Consider the following 15,107-nt stretch of genomic DNA (forward strand, 5'->3'; position numbering starts at 1 on the left):
CCAAGTATTTCAGTAGTAGTTTTTTTAGTAGCAGTAGAAGTTAGGATAAGTAGTAGTATTAGTAGTGTTGCAAATGGTAGTAGAGGTAGTAGCAGAAGTGGAAGTAGAAGTAGTAGTAGAAGTAGGTTTGAAGATTTCTCCCATAGACTTACATAGTAAAATATTGTTAAAAAAGTTTAACAGTGCAAAAACTATAAAAGTGAAAAAGCTAAAAAGTAATAGCAGCAATGACCTAAAACGGCTGAGCAGTATCTGTAGCATCAAGTATTTCAGTTTAAGTAGTAGTTTTTTAGTAGTAGTAGTAGAAGTAGTAGTACTAGTAGTAGTATTAGTAGTGTTGCAAATGGTAGTAGTTGTAGTTGTAAAAGTAGAAATAGTAGAAGTAGTAGTAGATATTCTTTGCTCATAAGCATTCCCACTAAATATGTACATTTCTTAACATTTCGTTGCCAATAGTTTTACAGTGTAATGTGTATTTCTATTGATTACTGACTGTGGCTGCTCAGACTAATTATCAGCTAATACTGTTTTGTCTTCATACAATGTAATTATCACCTAATTGCACCTTTGGTTTTGCTCTTGGTGCCCCAATAAATCTGTATTTATGTCCAAAAAAATTACTTAATTCCAGGCCTGTACATTATAAAATAGGTGTAATAATGATTTTAAAATGTTCACTGCACAGCCAATGATAAATGTTTATTAATGGTCCAGTCAGAAAAAAAAGACAAACACATAAACATAGTTTGGCAGCTATTTTTTAATTGGCACTTAATAATCCAGTTTTACAGTGATCTGACAGCATGTTATAAAAAGTGCTTTACATTGTCTGAGGGCTGGGTGATATAATAATATATTTTCCAAATAATAACAATAATATTCATAATATTTAATAATGTCAGACTTTTTAAACTTGTTTAAAATGACATTGTAATAATATTTTAATCCCAGAAACAGTTGACAACTAAACTTAAAAATAGATGGTCTGTCGCCAATTTTTTTTGATAAAATGCAAATGTTTTTATTGTGTTTCTTTTATTAGAAATAAACAAATTAAAAGCAGAAGTTACAGTGAATTAAATTCTGAATCCAGCACGTTATAATTGCTTGCAGCTACTTGATGAGAAACTTGAAATCTCATCATTACACAGGATAAAAAAGAGTTGGCATACAGTATATATTCCTTGTTGTATAAAAAAAGAGTATTACATCAATATTTACATACAGCAATATGTGTAACTTTTTAAATAAACAGCTTATATGGAGCAGTGAGTGAGAACATAGTTATAATAGAAAAAATAGATGGCTCTTTCCTTCCCTGCAAGCAAACGTCAGTCTTTAATAACCACCAGCGACCTGAGATCAACACGCGTTTCTCTTCAACGCTTCAGAAAATCATTAACCACGTTAAGTAATATGTTTTCAGTTAAATTGACGTTTGATTTAGAACAAGTCAACAGAAGACATTAGTAATCTACTAAGACTGTATCCAATTAAAAAAGTTTACTTGTAATGCCAAAGTTTTGATGAATTGAAACAGTTAAAGCTTTAATTTATTTTCTGTAGTTTTGTCGGCGTTAAACTTCCATGAACTTCCATCTCAGATATAGATATAAGTCAAGAAGATCTTGATGTAAAAGCAGTGAATTTGTTTCAAATCGTTTGTTTTCTTGCCTGCTTTTATACATTGAGTTTTACTTTTCTTCTAATGTGCAGCAAACATTTTCTGTCAACTCACAGTTTTAATTAAGTCAGGATGAGCTAACGTAGCAGAGTTTCTTCTCTCTCGATGACATGGAAACCGTCGTCTGTTTAGCGTCCAGTGTAGATAAAATCTGTGGAGACAAAAAAAAATTAGTCACCACTTATTGTGTATTTTTTTGTAGTGTTATAAATAATTATAATTACACATTTGCAGTCTAACTCCTTGATTTTTATTTCCTGTAAAGTTCATCAGTCAAACTCATGATTTTATTCTTACAGTTGAAATTTCTCTACAACAGTGAAATGTCATTTGGTGTAAAGCCAGAAAGATAAACTAGTGAAAGGTTAATCTCAGATTCAGAACCAGCAGCCACTGGACTAACAACTGCTTGTAGAGAGAGTTTTCGGTTGAACGGACTGTCCGACCATTTTTCAGACTGGTTGGGTTTTGGACGTGATCATTCTGACAGTGAAAGCTTTCATGTTGACTCACCGCGGCAGTACTCAGGGTTGAAGTTTTCGTAGATGGGGTAGAGAGGGTTCTCCTGTTCACTGCGGTGTTTCCTGGCTCTCAGGACGTCCCGTACACACTGGTGCAGGAAGGCATACTGGCACTGCAACACACACACACGGAAGGAAATTAGCTGAAATGTGTAATGAACACCTTGATAAGCGGACAGAAAACATGACTGTTGCAGTATGCCTGTGTTGCTCTGTGTCTGATGAATGTTAAAATACACAGCTGTTTAATCCTATTGTATGATTCTGTTGTGACTTTGTCTTTCTGCCAAATAAGTACTCAAAAGCCACTTATTATACCTGAAGTGTTATTTCCTCACATTTAGATCTGAGGTCAGCGTGACAGGTCTTACCTCAGTCTGGACCATGTGTTGGCGGTGCAGGCGGAGGTCGAACACACATCCGTACAGGTCGATGGTTCCTTTGGAGTCCAACTGCTGCAGAACCCGATCCAAGGCCATGAATGTCCCTGTACGCCCAACACCAGCACTAACAAACACACACACACACAGAGTCAACTGTGAAACAGCAGGTCCTCACACTGGAGATGCTACAACATTTTTGCTTCAAAAAACAACTGACAGAATTATTTAAAAAGTCAATTAATCTGCATGTTATCTTTTACAGAGAGCTTTGGCAACTCCCAGCCAATCAGGTAGCTGTCTCTCACACACCTGCAGTGTACGATGGTGGCTCCGGTGCTGGGTGATCGGTCCACGTAGTCCCGGACCGTCCTGACAAACTGGATCAGGGACTGAGTGCTCTCTGGGACGCCGTGATCGGGCCAAACAGTGTAGTGGAAGTGACGCAGCACACGAGGGTAACTGCAGCCGCTCTCCTGTTGGGATTTATTGATTGTATATTATTAATAAAACCTTTGATTACAGATTGTCCGGCCGAAGGGAAGAGCAGGAGGTAAAGATCAGGTACCGAGGTGATCTTGAACTCTCTGATGGTCCACTCAGGCAGGACGGACTCTGACAGCATCTGAATCACCAGGTCACCGTAGTACAGCGGCTCTCTGTCTGCAGGCCAGTACTGATCACACTTCACCTGAAACACACAAACACAACCTTCTTATAGTTCAGGGGTCTGCAGCTGCAACTGTTAAATTCTTTTTGTTTGATCTGACATATTTTTACAGTTGGCATAGTAGCAGTCTGATTATCTTATTTCATATGTTCTGTTGATATTCACTCCGTTCTCAGGTTGGTCTATTATTAACCTGTAAGAAATCTGACATCTTTAACTCAAGTGTAAAATGCTTGTTTAAATAAACTTTTTACAATTGCAGATATCATCTAATGTTTTTTATTCCTTCATTCAAAACATATCAATCTGTCCATTACATTTTAAAAATAATATAATATTGTCCCCTAAACAAACAGGTTTCCATAATTAACAGGATTCTTCTTTGGGAATATAAAATAAATCTGGCGTGTGGATGTTGAGATATTTTACTTTTGGCTAAAATGTTCGATGGACCAAAATAAGACGACCCAAAATTAAACTGTCAGTGACTCACCCGTCCCTTCTCCACACACTGCGTCACCATGACGACGTTGTAGACGCCGTGCTCCCACACCATCCTCCAGAAATCGTCCTTAGTCCCGGGCAGCGGGCCCTGGGTGGCGATGTACTCCCTGCGGTAGTTATTACCCTACACACACACACGCAGAGGAGGGCGTTGTTAGTATGTGTATCTGTGTGTCAGTGTGTGTTTAATATGTCTGAATGTGTGTGTACGCACAGGTATGTAGCTGGCATTGATGTAGTCAGAGCAGGGGTCGTCCTCCAGGTACGACAGCTTCACTCTGGTGGAGTCATCTACAAAAAAGAAAATTATTATTCACATGACGTGAGATTTATTTTATTTTTTGGGAGGCGACTTTGGCACAGAAGAACCGCACAAAGTCCTTTTTCAACTTCCACATCCAGCAAACACAGAACAACAAGAGCCGTCACAATCATTCTGTTTTAGTTGACAGTTCACTGTCATACAAACAATTTTGTCTTTTTCTGTTCCGCCACTATTACGGCTGCACAAGTAATCGCTACTGCAATAAAATCACAATCGCAAACCTGATCATTTCTACGAATCGTATTGCATATGGCAACTGTCATTTCAGTCAAACTAATTGCAATTAAAGGGACATTTCACCCGAAAATGAGAACTCAGTCATTATCTCCTCACCCTCACGCTGATTGAAGGTCAGGTTTAGTTTTTTAGTTTTCAAAAAAGAACAGAATAAAAACATGAAGTGCCACCGTGTTCCACCACATATTTATCCTGAATTTTCACTGTAGATCTTGTAGCTTCTGTGGACTGAAAAACTAAACTTGATCTTCTGTCAGCATGAGGGTGAGTAGATAATGACTGAATTTTCATTTTCGGGTGAACTGTGTTGAAACTAACAGAAAAAAGGAAAATATTCTGGAAAAATAGCACATCACAGTGTCCCAACACTCAATTTTACATCTTTAAAATCACATTTTTTGTTGAACCAACAGTCTAAACCTTGAACATGTTCAGTTTATGACGACATGAAATGGAGAAAAGCAGAAAACCCTTCAGTTACTGTTCTATATAATAACTCAAAGTGACTGAAACTGCAGTTTTTTTTTCTAAATGACACCAACTTTCATCACGTTTACCAGCTTCACAGCTGCTTTTATTATTGTATGTGAGAATATTTGTTAAAATGTTAAATGTCTTTAAATGTGAAGAGGTTCAGCTATGACTCACACACACCAAACAGAAGAAAGAGAAACGACCATGATTCATTTTACTATGAGTGTGTGTGTGTGTAATTATAGAGCTGCTGTTGTTAAATTCATCACCTCGAGTCACAGATGATATTTTTTCTCTTCGTATAGAAAATTGCAGTTACACATGACTGACAGTTAATTACTTTATTCTAAACAGTGATGCTGATAAATACACAACTCTAAATATAACACACACGCAGATATCAGCTCCTTAATTTGATTTAAAACGCGCTATTAGTTTTATGTAAATATCTTTCTGTAACATTTAATGAAAATATTATTAAACCGATATTTCAAACTAATGAAGGAAATGGAGAGAAAACAATGGATTCATGTTATTAAGTTGACATGAAATTAATTTTGAGAATTATTTAAGTAGAGAGCAGGAAAAAGTGAATGATTAATTGATTTATCTGTTATGAATTAAAATGAATTGCCAACTGTTTTGATATTGATTAATTGGTTTGAGTCTTTTTTTTTTTTTTTTTTTTTTAAGGGAAAATAACCTAATTGTTAGTTGCAGCCCTACTCTTCACTACACAAGATATTTACTATCCACCTTTTTATTTGAATGAGTGAAGTCAGAGCGTGTAAATACGTCCACGAAGCCACGTGCTGCATTTTATACATGAGAAAATTACAGTTGAGCGACTCTTCATCTGTCAGCGATGACGCAGACGGACAGTGACTCAAACATTTCTGAAATCTCAATTTACTGCTCTGGACCACTTTACTGTATAGGGACGATGTGAATGAGGGAAGGATTTAGCGTCATCGCTGACGGCCTGTAGAGAAGAACAACCATCTTGTTTTTGTTTTCTCTCTCTTGCACGTTGCATTAGCAGAAAGTGTGCATGACCTGGACTCTGTTGACTAAACGGAGTGATATTAATGCTGTTTATTTTATTTTTTTTTATTAGTCAGTGTCATTTTTTGCTATTATGTTATAGTAACCAACCATACAGAATTAGACTGGGTATAATTACCTTTTTAAAGGAGAAATCTGTAATTTATTTATTGTTATAAATCCTAAAATAACCATGATTAATTGATTAATCAAGAAAGTAATTGGCAGATTAAACGATAATGAAAATTAGTCGCAGCTCTATTAAAATCCAACCCAAATTATCTTAGAAAAATGTGAAAATGTCAGGAAAATTATCACAGTTGTCGGGGAAAAGACGAGGATAAAGATCTGAATCTACAGTAAATTAGATTTTTTTTTTTCTCACGACAGTTTGTGCTGCAGCTCAGTGCAGTTGTGCAGATATTAATATTTTTATTACCTCAAGCCTCAGCCTGTCGCCATGGGAACAGGTCCTGTCTCGTTAATTAAAGCTCTTAACAGTGTCATTATCATTGTAATGATTTTCACATTGATCGGTTTATTTTTTCACACCGAGGGACTTTATTAATTTATTTCTAGGATCCATTTGTATCAAGTTCTATATTAATATAATTTACTTTAATGTCTTATTTTAATTCGTTGCTGCAGTGGAGACAATTAAAGCACTTTTAATTTAACACACACACACACACACACTCTTGCAGCAGTACTCACATGGCAGGATGTTGTTATAGCGGTTCTTTCCTCGGTTCTCTGGCAGTCGAGCGACGTCCATCGTCTGGTTGCGGCCGACGTCTTTCAGATCCTGAACAAACAGAACATGATTCACTCTCACGTAAAACAAATCCATCAGTGTTTCATCCTTTCAAAACCTTTTTTTAAACAGTTTGATGTAAACTAACTTATATCTTGATGTTGCAGTGAAATGATATTCGACTGTTTTACCTCAAACTCCTCAGACAGCAGGTAGTTGGAGTCGGCCTGCAGTTTGGACAGATGGGACTCAAAGTGGCAGGCTTTGATCGGACTGGACGTGGAGACACACAGACAGACTTTAGTCATGAAAACAACCACTTCAACCTGACAGACGTGTCTGACTCTGACTGAAATATCAACAAGAGATTCTCACCTGGTGACCCGACGATTGCTGCAACAAGAAGAAAAGACAATTTAGTTGATATTTAAGTTGTTATCATACAGGCAGCTTATTAATCAAGTTTTACTCAAACTGATTAATTAAATATCAAAATAGTTGGTGATTATTTAATTGTTGCAGCTCTAATAGTTAATATTTATAATTATTTGGGAATAATTAGTAGGTGATTAGTAGGTGTTATTATCAAAGTACAGGTTAGAGTGATCGTGTCTGTCCAGGTCAAATCATCATTGTAGTGAGCAGCCATTTTATTTTTCAAAGTGTCTCAGAGTCTCTTAATGTTAATCAAAATACACATTTTTAAACCATAATTTTTACTTAGCTTTGATGGACTACAGAGTCGACATGTGATGTTTGAGACACATCAGATAGAAATATGATTGAATGAATTTGTCTAAAAAGGAAGAGGACATTATTTGTTGGCAGTGACGTGAACCTCTGGATGTGTGATTTCAGTAGCCTTTTAACTCTCTATGACCAGAAACCACCGAACTCCACAGCGACGGTGTGAGACATGAAGCAACATGCTCCTGTTAGCGCACTGGAGCTAGCTATGCTAAAGCTAATGTTTTAACTGCTTTGCCAACATTTAAAAAACATGTTTTATTTGTGCAGTTTGTCTGTTAAATGTCTGTTTTTAGTGATTTTTGATTTCAGAAATAAAATATTGAGCAGCAGATTTTGTTAATATGCATCAGAGCTCAACAATAAGGATTGTCAGCTTTGTCCAGGGAAGGTAACAGCCATGTTGGGCAGGTAAATCTAGCAAAAAAATAATTAAACTGATTCATTCTTTAAGTAATTTATCATGCAAAACGACATAAAATGCTCCTTTCAGCCCATCAGATATGGAGATTTCTTCATTTATTATCACATAAAACTGAACATCTTTGTGCTTTTAACATTTAAAGACATCACCTTAGATGTTTAACTATTTTCTGACCTTTTTTTTAGACTTTGCAGCCCTAGATTAAACACGAAAATTAACTTAAGTCAACCGAGCAGGTGAAACAAAAAAAGATCATGTAAAAACAATATCTATGAGCTTTTACAGCTATTTGTGAAGCTTTGTGTCAGTGTCTGCTGTAAATAAATAACTACCTGCACGCACGCGTACGCGCACACACACACACAGAGAGAGAGAGAGTAATTAACAGATGCTGTGGACTGTGGAGGGTGAGTGATGAGGTAATGTTGGAGAGAGAGAGATGAAGCACTTTATTGGAAAACTAATACTTCAAACACTCACATATTGGATGTAGGAGGTATTGGATCTCACTCACACACACTCTGAAGAATAATAATTAAACACACACACACACTCTTACCTCCTGACGCCCATATATAGTCCTGAAGTTGGAACGTCTTTCCACATACTCATCCTCACCACCGGGTTCTCCTGCACAGCCCTGAACACACACACAGAACATACATGAGAAAACATCTGCACAGAACCTACTGCAATAAACAGACATCAGAGCTGTTGTTGCTGACAGTTTCAGTAGATTTTTAATGATATTTCTTTATTTTGTATCTTTAGTTTATATCGCATTTAACCTGTGACTTATTTAATATTATCTACAGAACATTTAAATGTAAATAATTTAAACGTAAATGTATGAATGACATTTTCCAAAGTAGTTCTCCCCAGATTTCCTCAGAATAAAAGACTCCTGGTGTAACTGAGAAACTGGTCAGGCTGTTGCCATAGAAACAGATGATGAAGTTGTCATGTGTATTGTAACTTTGGTTACTGCTGCCTCAACTTCTGCAAAGGCTAGCTTTATTGTGTTATATCATATTTGATTACCAGAGATGATCTTTTTAAAGAAGAACTTATTTGGCAGTCAGTACTGAATATAAACGTTTAAATCAAAGTGAATTTGGAGAATCACGACACTCCTAATAGATAGCATCATAGTTTTTGACATCATTGTTTTGTTGTTGTTGGTGAGAAAATGTTGTTGACGAAAACCGTGATGAAAATTATTAGTTAACAAAACTGAGGCTGGTTTATGGGACCTGTATCAAATTCAGAATATTTGAAAAATTGTGTGCACCTAAACATACTCAGTGAGATGTTCAGATTGATTCCAGTCAGGACGTCATTAGCCTTTAGTTTAGCATGAAGACTGGAATCAGAAAAGCACAAAGAGAAACACCCCAACACCTCTAAACCTCACTAATGCAACATGTTGTATCTCTTTTGTTTAATCAGCACAGAAAACATAAATATAAAAGTGTCAGTTTGTGGTTTTAGAGAGTTATGTGGTGCAAATACTTATTGACAAACAACAGTTTATCCTCCAACCCAGTACTTCTGTGCAGCGTCTCCACTGGTTGTCTGGCTCTGTAAAACCACAGATTGATGTTTACTACATGCTGATCGCTGAGATTTAGAGGTGTTTTTTAGCTTTATTTTTTAACTTCAGACAGATCGAGTCTTAACTGTTTCCTCCTGCTTCTTAACACACAGACATGAGAGTGATATTGATCTTCTCCTCTTGAGCTGAAACAATTAGTTTCACTGCGTGCAAGGCTCTAATCGATTTAGTAATAACAACAAAACTCCTCTGACTTCAGTCTGTCGCTTTTAAATGTTCGCCTGATTTCTTCATCTACTTCTGCTTTAACTTTATATTGATTATTTTTAGCTTCTGGACTTTAAGTTGGACAAAACAAACAAGACATCAACCTGGGATCTGAATTTTTAAATATTTACTTAAATTTTTAAGATCAAATGATTAATACATATTTAAATATAAATATATAAATCAAAAGATCAGTCAAGAATGAGAATTATGGATATCATTAATCAATGGTCAATTAATTGGCTGTTAGGAATTTGATAGATCATGTAAAATTTAATCGATCTACGATCAAACATCTGAAACATGCAGCTCTTTAGATGCTACACTCCTAGAAATAAGGGTTCCAAAAGGGTTCTTCCCAAAGGGCTGTGGTTCTACCCAGAACAATTTGCTTCTGATGAAACCCTGTTCATCAAGGGGTTGTGAAGGGTTCTTTGTACCGTAATGTAAGGTTCTCATTAGAACCTCCTGGATGTGTTCTAGATAAAACTCTTGGAATATAAAACGGTTCTCAATAGAAACCCTGGTTAGATTTTTGTTAGCACCCTTAGAAAGGTTATGAATGGAACCTCCATAGAGGGTTCTAGGTGGAACCACTGCACCATAGAACTTCTGCAGAACTTCTAACAGGGGGTTGTAAATGAAACCTTTCACAGATGGTTCTAGGTATAACCCTTTATGTTTTGTTCTAGGTAGAACTCTTTGAAAGGGTTGTAAGTGAACTTTTATAAAAAAAAAAAAAAAAAGTTCTGAGAGGAACTGTAAATGGTTCCCCTATGGGAATAAGCTCAAAAACCCTATATTGTTCTAGTTAGAACCTTTATGTGTAAGGGTCTATGCAACACTGTCAGAGAACGTGGAACATGTTGGTGTTTGGTGTGTGTGTGTGTTTGTGCACTCACACTTTGCGTAGCCTCTGTCTGTAGACCAGCAGAGAAACCACAGCCACCATCATCCCGATCAGGAACATCCCGGCACTCAGACCCTCCACAACGCCCCCTAGAGGTTCTGACACACACAACAACACACACAGAGTGAGAACCGTTAGGCTGCGTTCACACTATGAGCCTCAGTGATCAATTAAAAGATTAATAACCAGATAGTGATATAGTATCACACTGTTTAATTAATTATTTTATGTATTACAGTAGGTCTACACTATAATGTAGTATGTTGTATAAATATGTTTCTACAAAGGAAACCAGTTAGTTTTTCAGTTTCATTTTTCTCTCTTTAATAAAGTAAAAGTATTTCTTATTCGATTACTTGATTAATCAATGGAATAATTGGCAGAATACTGGATTACTGAAATAATTGCGATAATAATCGTGTGTCTCACCTGCGTGCGTCCTGAGCGGCGAGGACAGGAACGTGTCGCTGAAGAGCGGCTGACTAAACTCCCTGTGGTTTTCATCAAACAGTCTGGTGAACGCTCGCACACTCAGCCTGAAAACACACACACACACATCCATCAATCAATCAATCAATCAATCAATCAATCAATCAGTTAATCATATTTTGACTCTGCACTTGAAGCCTGTGTGTGTGTGTGTGTGTGTGTGGTACCTGTAGGAGGTTTTGGCTTTAAGCGGCCCGTCACAGAAGCCCCCGTAGCTGTCGCTCAGGTACAGGTCGTCGTCATGGTAATGATCACAGGTCCCGCCCAGCCGATCCCCTCCTGCTCCCAGATTCACCTCCACCACCTGATTGATTATTGATTGATTGGATCCACTCAATAAGCACAATTGTGTTTTTCTGTTAATGCCTGTGAATTATTTTTAATTTAAACAGAAATAAAATAATGTTTGTTTTCTTAGATAAACTCTTGCGTACCTCACTGTTTCCACCAAACCTTTAATACTGTTACCATTATAACAAAAACACTAACTGTTGTTGTTACCTGTCCAGCGGACGTGTCGGCGTCCTGTGGACAGCGGCTGGCGAAGTAGGCGGTCTGATACGCTCTGACGGACGAGTTGTTGATGTAGTCGCGGTAGGAGGGCAGAGGGTGGCGCTGCTCCGGCTGCAGCATCTCATTGGCTGTTAGAAGTGATAGAAAAGTCAGTGGAGGAGCTGATACTAATAAGAGTGAGGTCCAAAAAACATGAGGCAACTTTTATGATAGTTGTTGTGTTCAAATAAATAAATAAATGAATACATGAGGTTTTCTCTGCCCATAAATATCAATATAAATAATCTCTGTATGTGTGATGTAAAAGCTTTTAAACGTGTTTGTACCATCAGATTCGGCCACGATGACGGTGAAATATCTGACGGCTCCGTTGGCGTCGCTGAACCAGGAGCAGTTGAAGCGGAACAAGATGGAGGACGACGTGACCTTAGACGATTTCTCGCTGACACGAACGCTGGGGGGCGGGACCGGAGGACCTGAAAGGAAACGGATTTATTAAACAAACTGTCAATCAAATAAAATAAACAGCATGAAGTTTATTTCATTTGTTGTTTTTTATCTTTTTGTGTCTTTTATATTTTATTTTCTGTCTGTTTAGTTGTAACATGCAGATCTCTGTATTTGATATTTTGTAAAAGTAGGAAAGTATGGAAGCCTAATTTTGCCAAGAAAATCAAAAAATATATGAAAAGTTACACAGGATGAAAATTAAAAAATATACTGGGACAAAAATTTGGATTACTATTGCATAATTTTTTACTGAATTATGATTTATGTTCCCATAATTTTGACAGATTAGTGAATTTCTAGTTCTGTAATTATGATTTATTATTTAAAAATTAAGAGATTGTACGTGACTCACTACACGGTAATTTTTAATAAGTAAGTATAAAGTATAAATAAATAAGCAAACTCTTGGAATTATGATGAGTTATTTTAAATTATGAGAAAGCAAATTTTTGACTTGATGTCTAACTATGACAGTTAACTCATATTTTGACTTATGATTTAGTAATTTTGTTTTGCTTACTACTGTTTTAAAATTCTATTTTAAAATGATGAGAGCTCACAGTGAGAAAGTATAATTCTGACATAGTAAAATATTTTATTATAACCTGTTATAAAATTATCAGATAGTACATCATAAATATGACAAAATAAATGAATTTAAATACAGTTTTCTAATTTTCTCTCTTCAGAAAGGAACGACCTCCAAACAGAGAAACTCTCTGGGTTTATTCTTCCTTCTCTCTCTACTGTCACTAATAAAAAACTTTCTCTGGGATTTTCCAGAGTCGTCGTCGTCGCCTTTTTATTTTTGTTCTCTGTTTTCTGTTTCTGTCTCGCAGTCCAGTTGTGTCAGGATGATTTATAATGTAACACAGGCAGAGAGAAGTCAGAGAGGGGAGGACAGACGGACGAGAACTGAGGGGAACAAAGAAAGAAAAGGTTGTAAAGAGAAGAAGGAGAAAAGTTTTCTGTGTGTTTTTGGGTCACAGTGACTTTTTAATATAAAGAGCAGAGAGAAAAAAAAACAAAGGAAGTGACACATCAAGATTAAAAGATAAATAAAGTGTGTGTGCGCGTCGTATTTCACATTAACACTAAATAAAGTTCTCCTTTGTCATTTGTTCTGTCCTGCAACAGCTGTTCTTAAAGGGAAAATTCACCACTTTTCATGTGGATGTCTAAGAGTTCTCCTGCTCACAGAGCCATGCAGCACCTCCTACATGTACCAGGATGCATTGCAGGCAGCATTCAGACATCCAGTTTGCTGTGTATCACCACCCTGGACTAAAGCCATTACTTTGTTGGACAAAATGTAGAATTAGGTGACAGAAATTCTCAGCTAACACGACACCTGGCTACCAAGAAAAGTCAGAGAAATCCAAGTTGAAACAGCCTGTAGTTCTTTCTTAACATCTGTGACATCACTGTGACATCACTGGATGCCGGAAGAACAGATTTTGCAGCAGGACATTTACCATCAACACTGACTGGACATCCACATGAAAAGTGGTGATTTTCCCTTCGAACTAGGCCTGTGTGTAATGTTAATGGAGACTGGTGTATTACTAAATTTAAAACACACAAACTAGTTATAGTTCCATATTTAGCTTCTATCACAGCAGCATCACAGAAAAGTCTGTCTGACAGCAAGGTAAAGTGGTGATGATATTCTAAATATAACGCACACTCAAACTGATATTTATTTCATTATTCAGCATTACATTGTTTAGCTTCCCACACTGGTGCTCCTGCTGCTTCTCCAAGCTGGGGGCGTGTCGAGGTAACACACTGACTGAGGATAAATACCTCTTACAACCACACTTGAAAAAGTGTGAAATGTCCCTTTAATGATGAATTTATGAATAAATGGTCTGCTGTTCTCCCTCCCTCCCTCAGTGTGTCTCTGTTTAAATAGGACTGCTCACCTGGGAGACAGAGTTTATTTAAACACCAGACTGAACTACAGAACCTCAGGATGTGTGTGTGTGTGTGTGTGTGTGTGTGTGTGTGTGTGTGTGTGTGTGTGTGTGTGTGTGTACTCACGGTCTATCATGGTGACAGTTGTGTGTGTCGCTGGTGGACTTGTCTGTCCGGCCGAAGACACTCGGACCGTCACAGAGTACTTCCTGTACGCCTCCAAGTGGTCCAGTGTTACCGCGGTGACACCACCTGCCAGTCTCAGTGCAGAGGTCAGCTCCCCATCGTCATGGCGACGACACTCAACCTCATAGGAGTCAAAGTCAGCAAGTGGAGGCGACCAGGAGCAAGAGAGGGAGGATGAGGAGAGGGGGAAGCAGTGGATGGACTTCAGAGGAGATGGACCTGATGGGAGACAACGAGACGAGGACAAGGTGAGAGGAGACGAGGTGAGGAGACATGATGGGGAGGACAGGAGACAAGGTAAGTGGAGACATGATGGAGAGAGGAGGCGGAGATGAGGAGAGGAGACAAGGAGAGGAAAGGAGACAGAAAGGAGGAGGAAGATGGAAAGAGGACATGGAGGACAGAAGGAAGCACAAGGAGAGGAGAGGATGAAAGGAAGTTTGAAGGAAATGAAGAGGATAGGAGAGAAGAAAAGGAGATGAAAAAGAAGACAAATTGAGAGGAGGAAAGGAGGAGAAAAAGGGAGAAGAGCAGGAAAGGAAGTGGGTATAAAGGAAGAAGAGAAGAGGAGATTTAGTCCAGTAGTATTTTATTTTCTGGTCCACTGACGTAGAACACGTTTTTGTTTCATTTTTTGTTCTTTTTTTTTTTTTTTTTGCTGAGTCACAGTTTGTGTTTTTCTTTGTTTGTCTTCACAGACAGTCGTATTAATACAAACTACAGACCACACAGTCTGTTGACTGATGAGTCTGTTTGTTTGTCCCGATGAGACGAATATAAAAGTGCCTCTTAAAGCGATGATGAACGAGAGGACGGAGAGACATTCATCTTACTCAGATCAGAACCAGATGTCAGGATAAAACTGTCCCTGAGTTTCCTGAAGTTAGATTTAACACATTTTAAGAACCTCATCGTCACTTCCTGTTCTCAATGATTTCATCAGCGACACTTTAACTTTTACATTTACTGTGTCAATGTGTTTTTTAATGTACATAT

General features: G+C 37.5%; 1 protein-coding gene across 1 annotated transcript in view; it reads right to left on the reverse strand.

Moving 5' to 3' along the window:
- Positions 1-1,649: 1,649 nt before the first annotated feature.
- Positions 1,650-15,107, reverse strand: part of ptprb (protein tyrosine phosphatase receptor type b) — a 35,390-nt gene continuing 21,932 nt past the window's right edge. Inside the window, exons 24-40 of the mRNA XM_084710537.1 lie at positions 14,052-14,330; positions 11,825-11,974; positions 11,487-11,626; positions 11,153-11,289; positions 10,926-11,032; positions 10,489-10,594; positions 8,324-8,404; positions 6,969-6,986; positions 6,785-6,866; positions 6,554-6,644; positions 3,974-4,050; positions 3,749-3,883; positions 3,154-3,276; positions 2,898-3,061; positions 2,577-2,712; positions 2,198-2,318; positions 1,650-1,835 (exon numbers count right to left, since the gene is read on the reverse strand). Of these exons, the coding sequence (XP_084566663.1) occupies positions 1,813-1,835; positions 2,198-2,318; positions 2,577-2,712; positions 2,898-3,061; positions 3,154-3,276; positions 3,749-3,883; positions 3,974-4,050; positions 6,554-6,644; positions 6,785-6,866; positions 6,969-6,986; positions 8,324-8,404; positions 10,489-10,594; positions 10,926-11,032; positions 11,153-11,289; positions 11,487-11,626; positions 11,825-11,974; positions 14,052-14,330 (1,970 nt within the window). The 3' untranslated portion in view covers positions 1,650-1,812. The remainder of the gene's footprint in view (positions 1,836-2,197; positions 2,319-2,576; positions 2,713-2,897; positions 3,062-3,153; positions 3,277-3,748; positions 3,884-3,973; positions 4,051-6,553; positions 6,645-6,784; positions 6,867-6,968; positions 6,987-8,323; positions 8,405-10,488; positions 10,595-10,925; positions 11,033-11,152; positions 11,290-11,486; positions 11,627-11,824; positions 11,975-14,051; positions 14,331-15,107) is intronic.

The sequence above is a fragment of the Lutjanus erythropterus genome, chromosome 22, assembly GCF_056507025.1.
Source record: "Lutjanus erythropterus isolate fLutEry1 chromosome 22, fLutEry1.hap2, whole genome shotgun sequence".
Classification (NCBI taxonomy): domain Eukaryota; kingdom Metazoa; phylum Chordata; class Actinopteri; order Lutjaniformes; family Lutjanidae; genus Lutjanus; species Lutjanus erythropterus.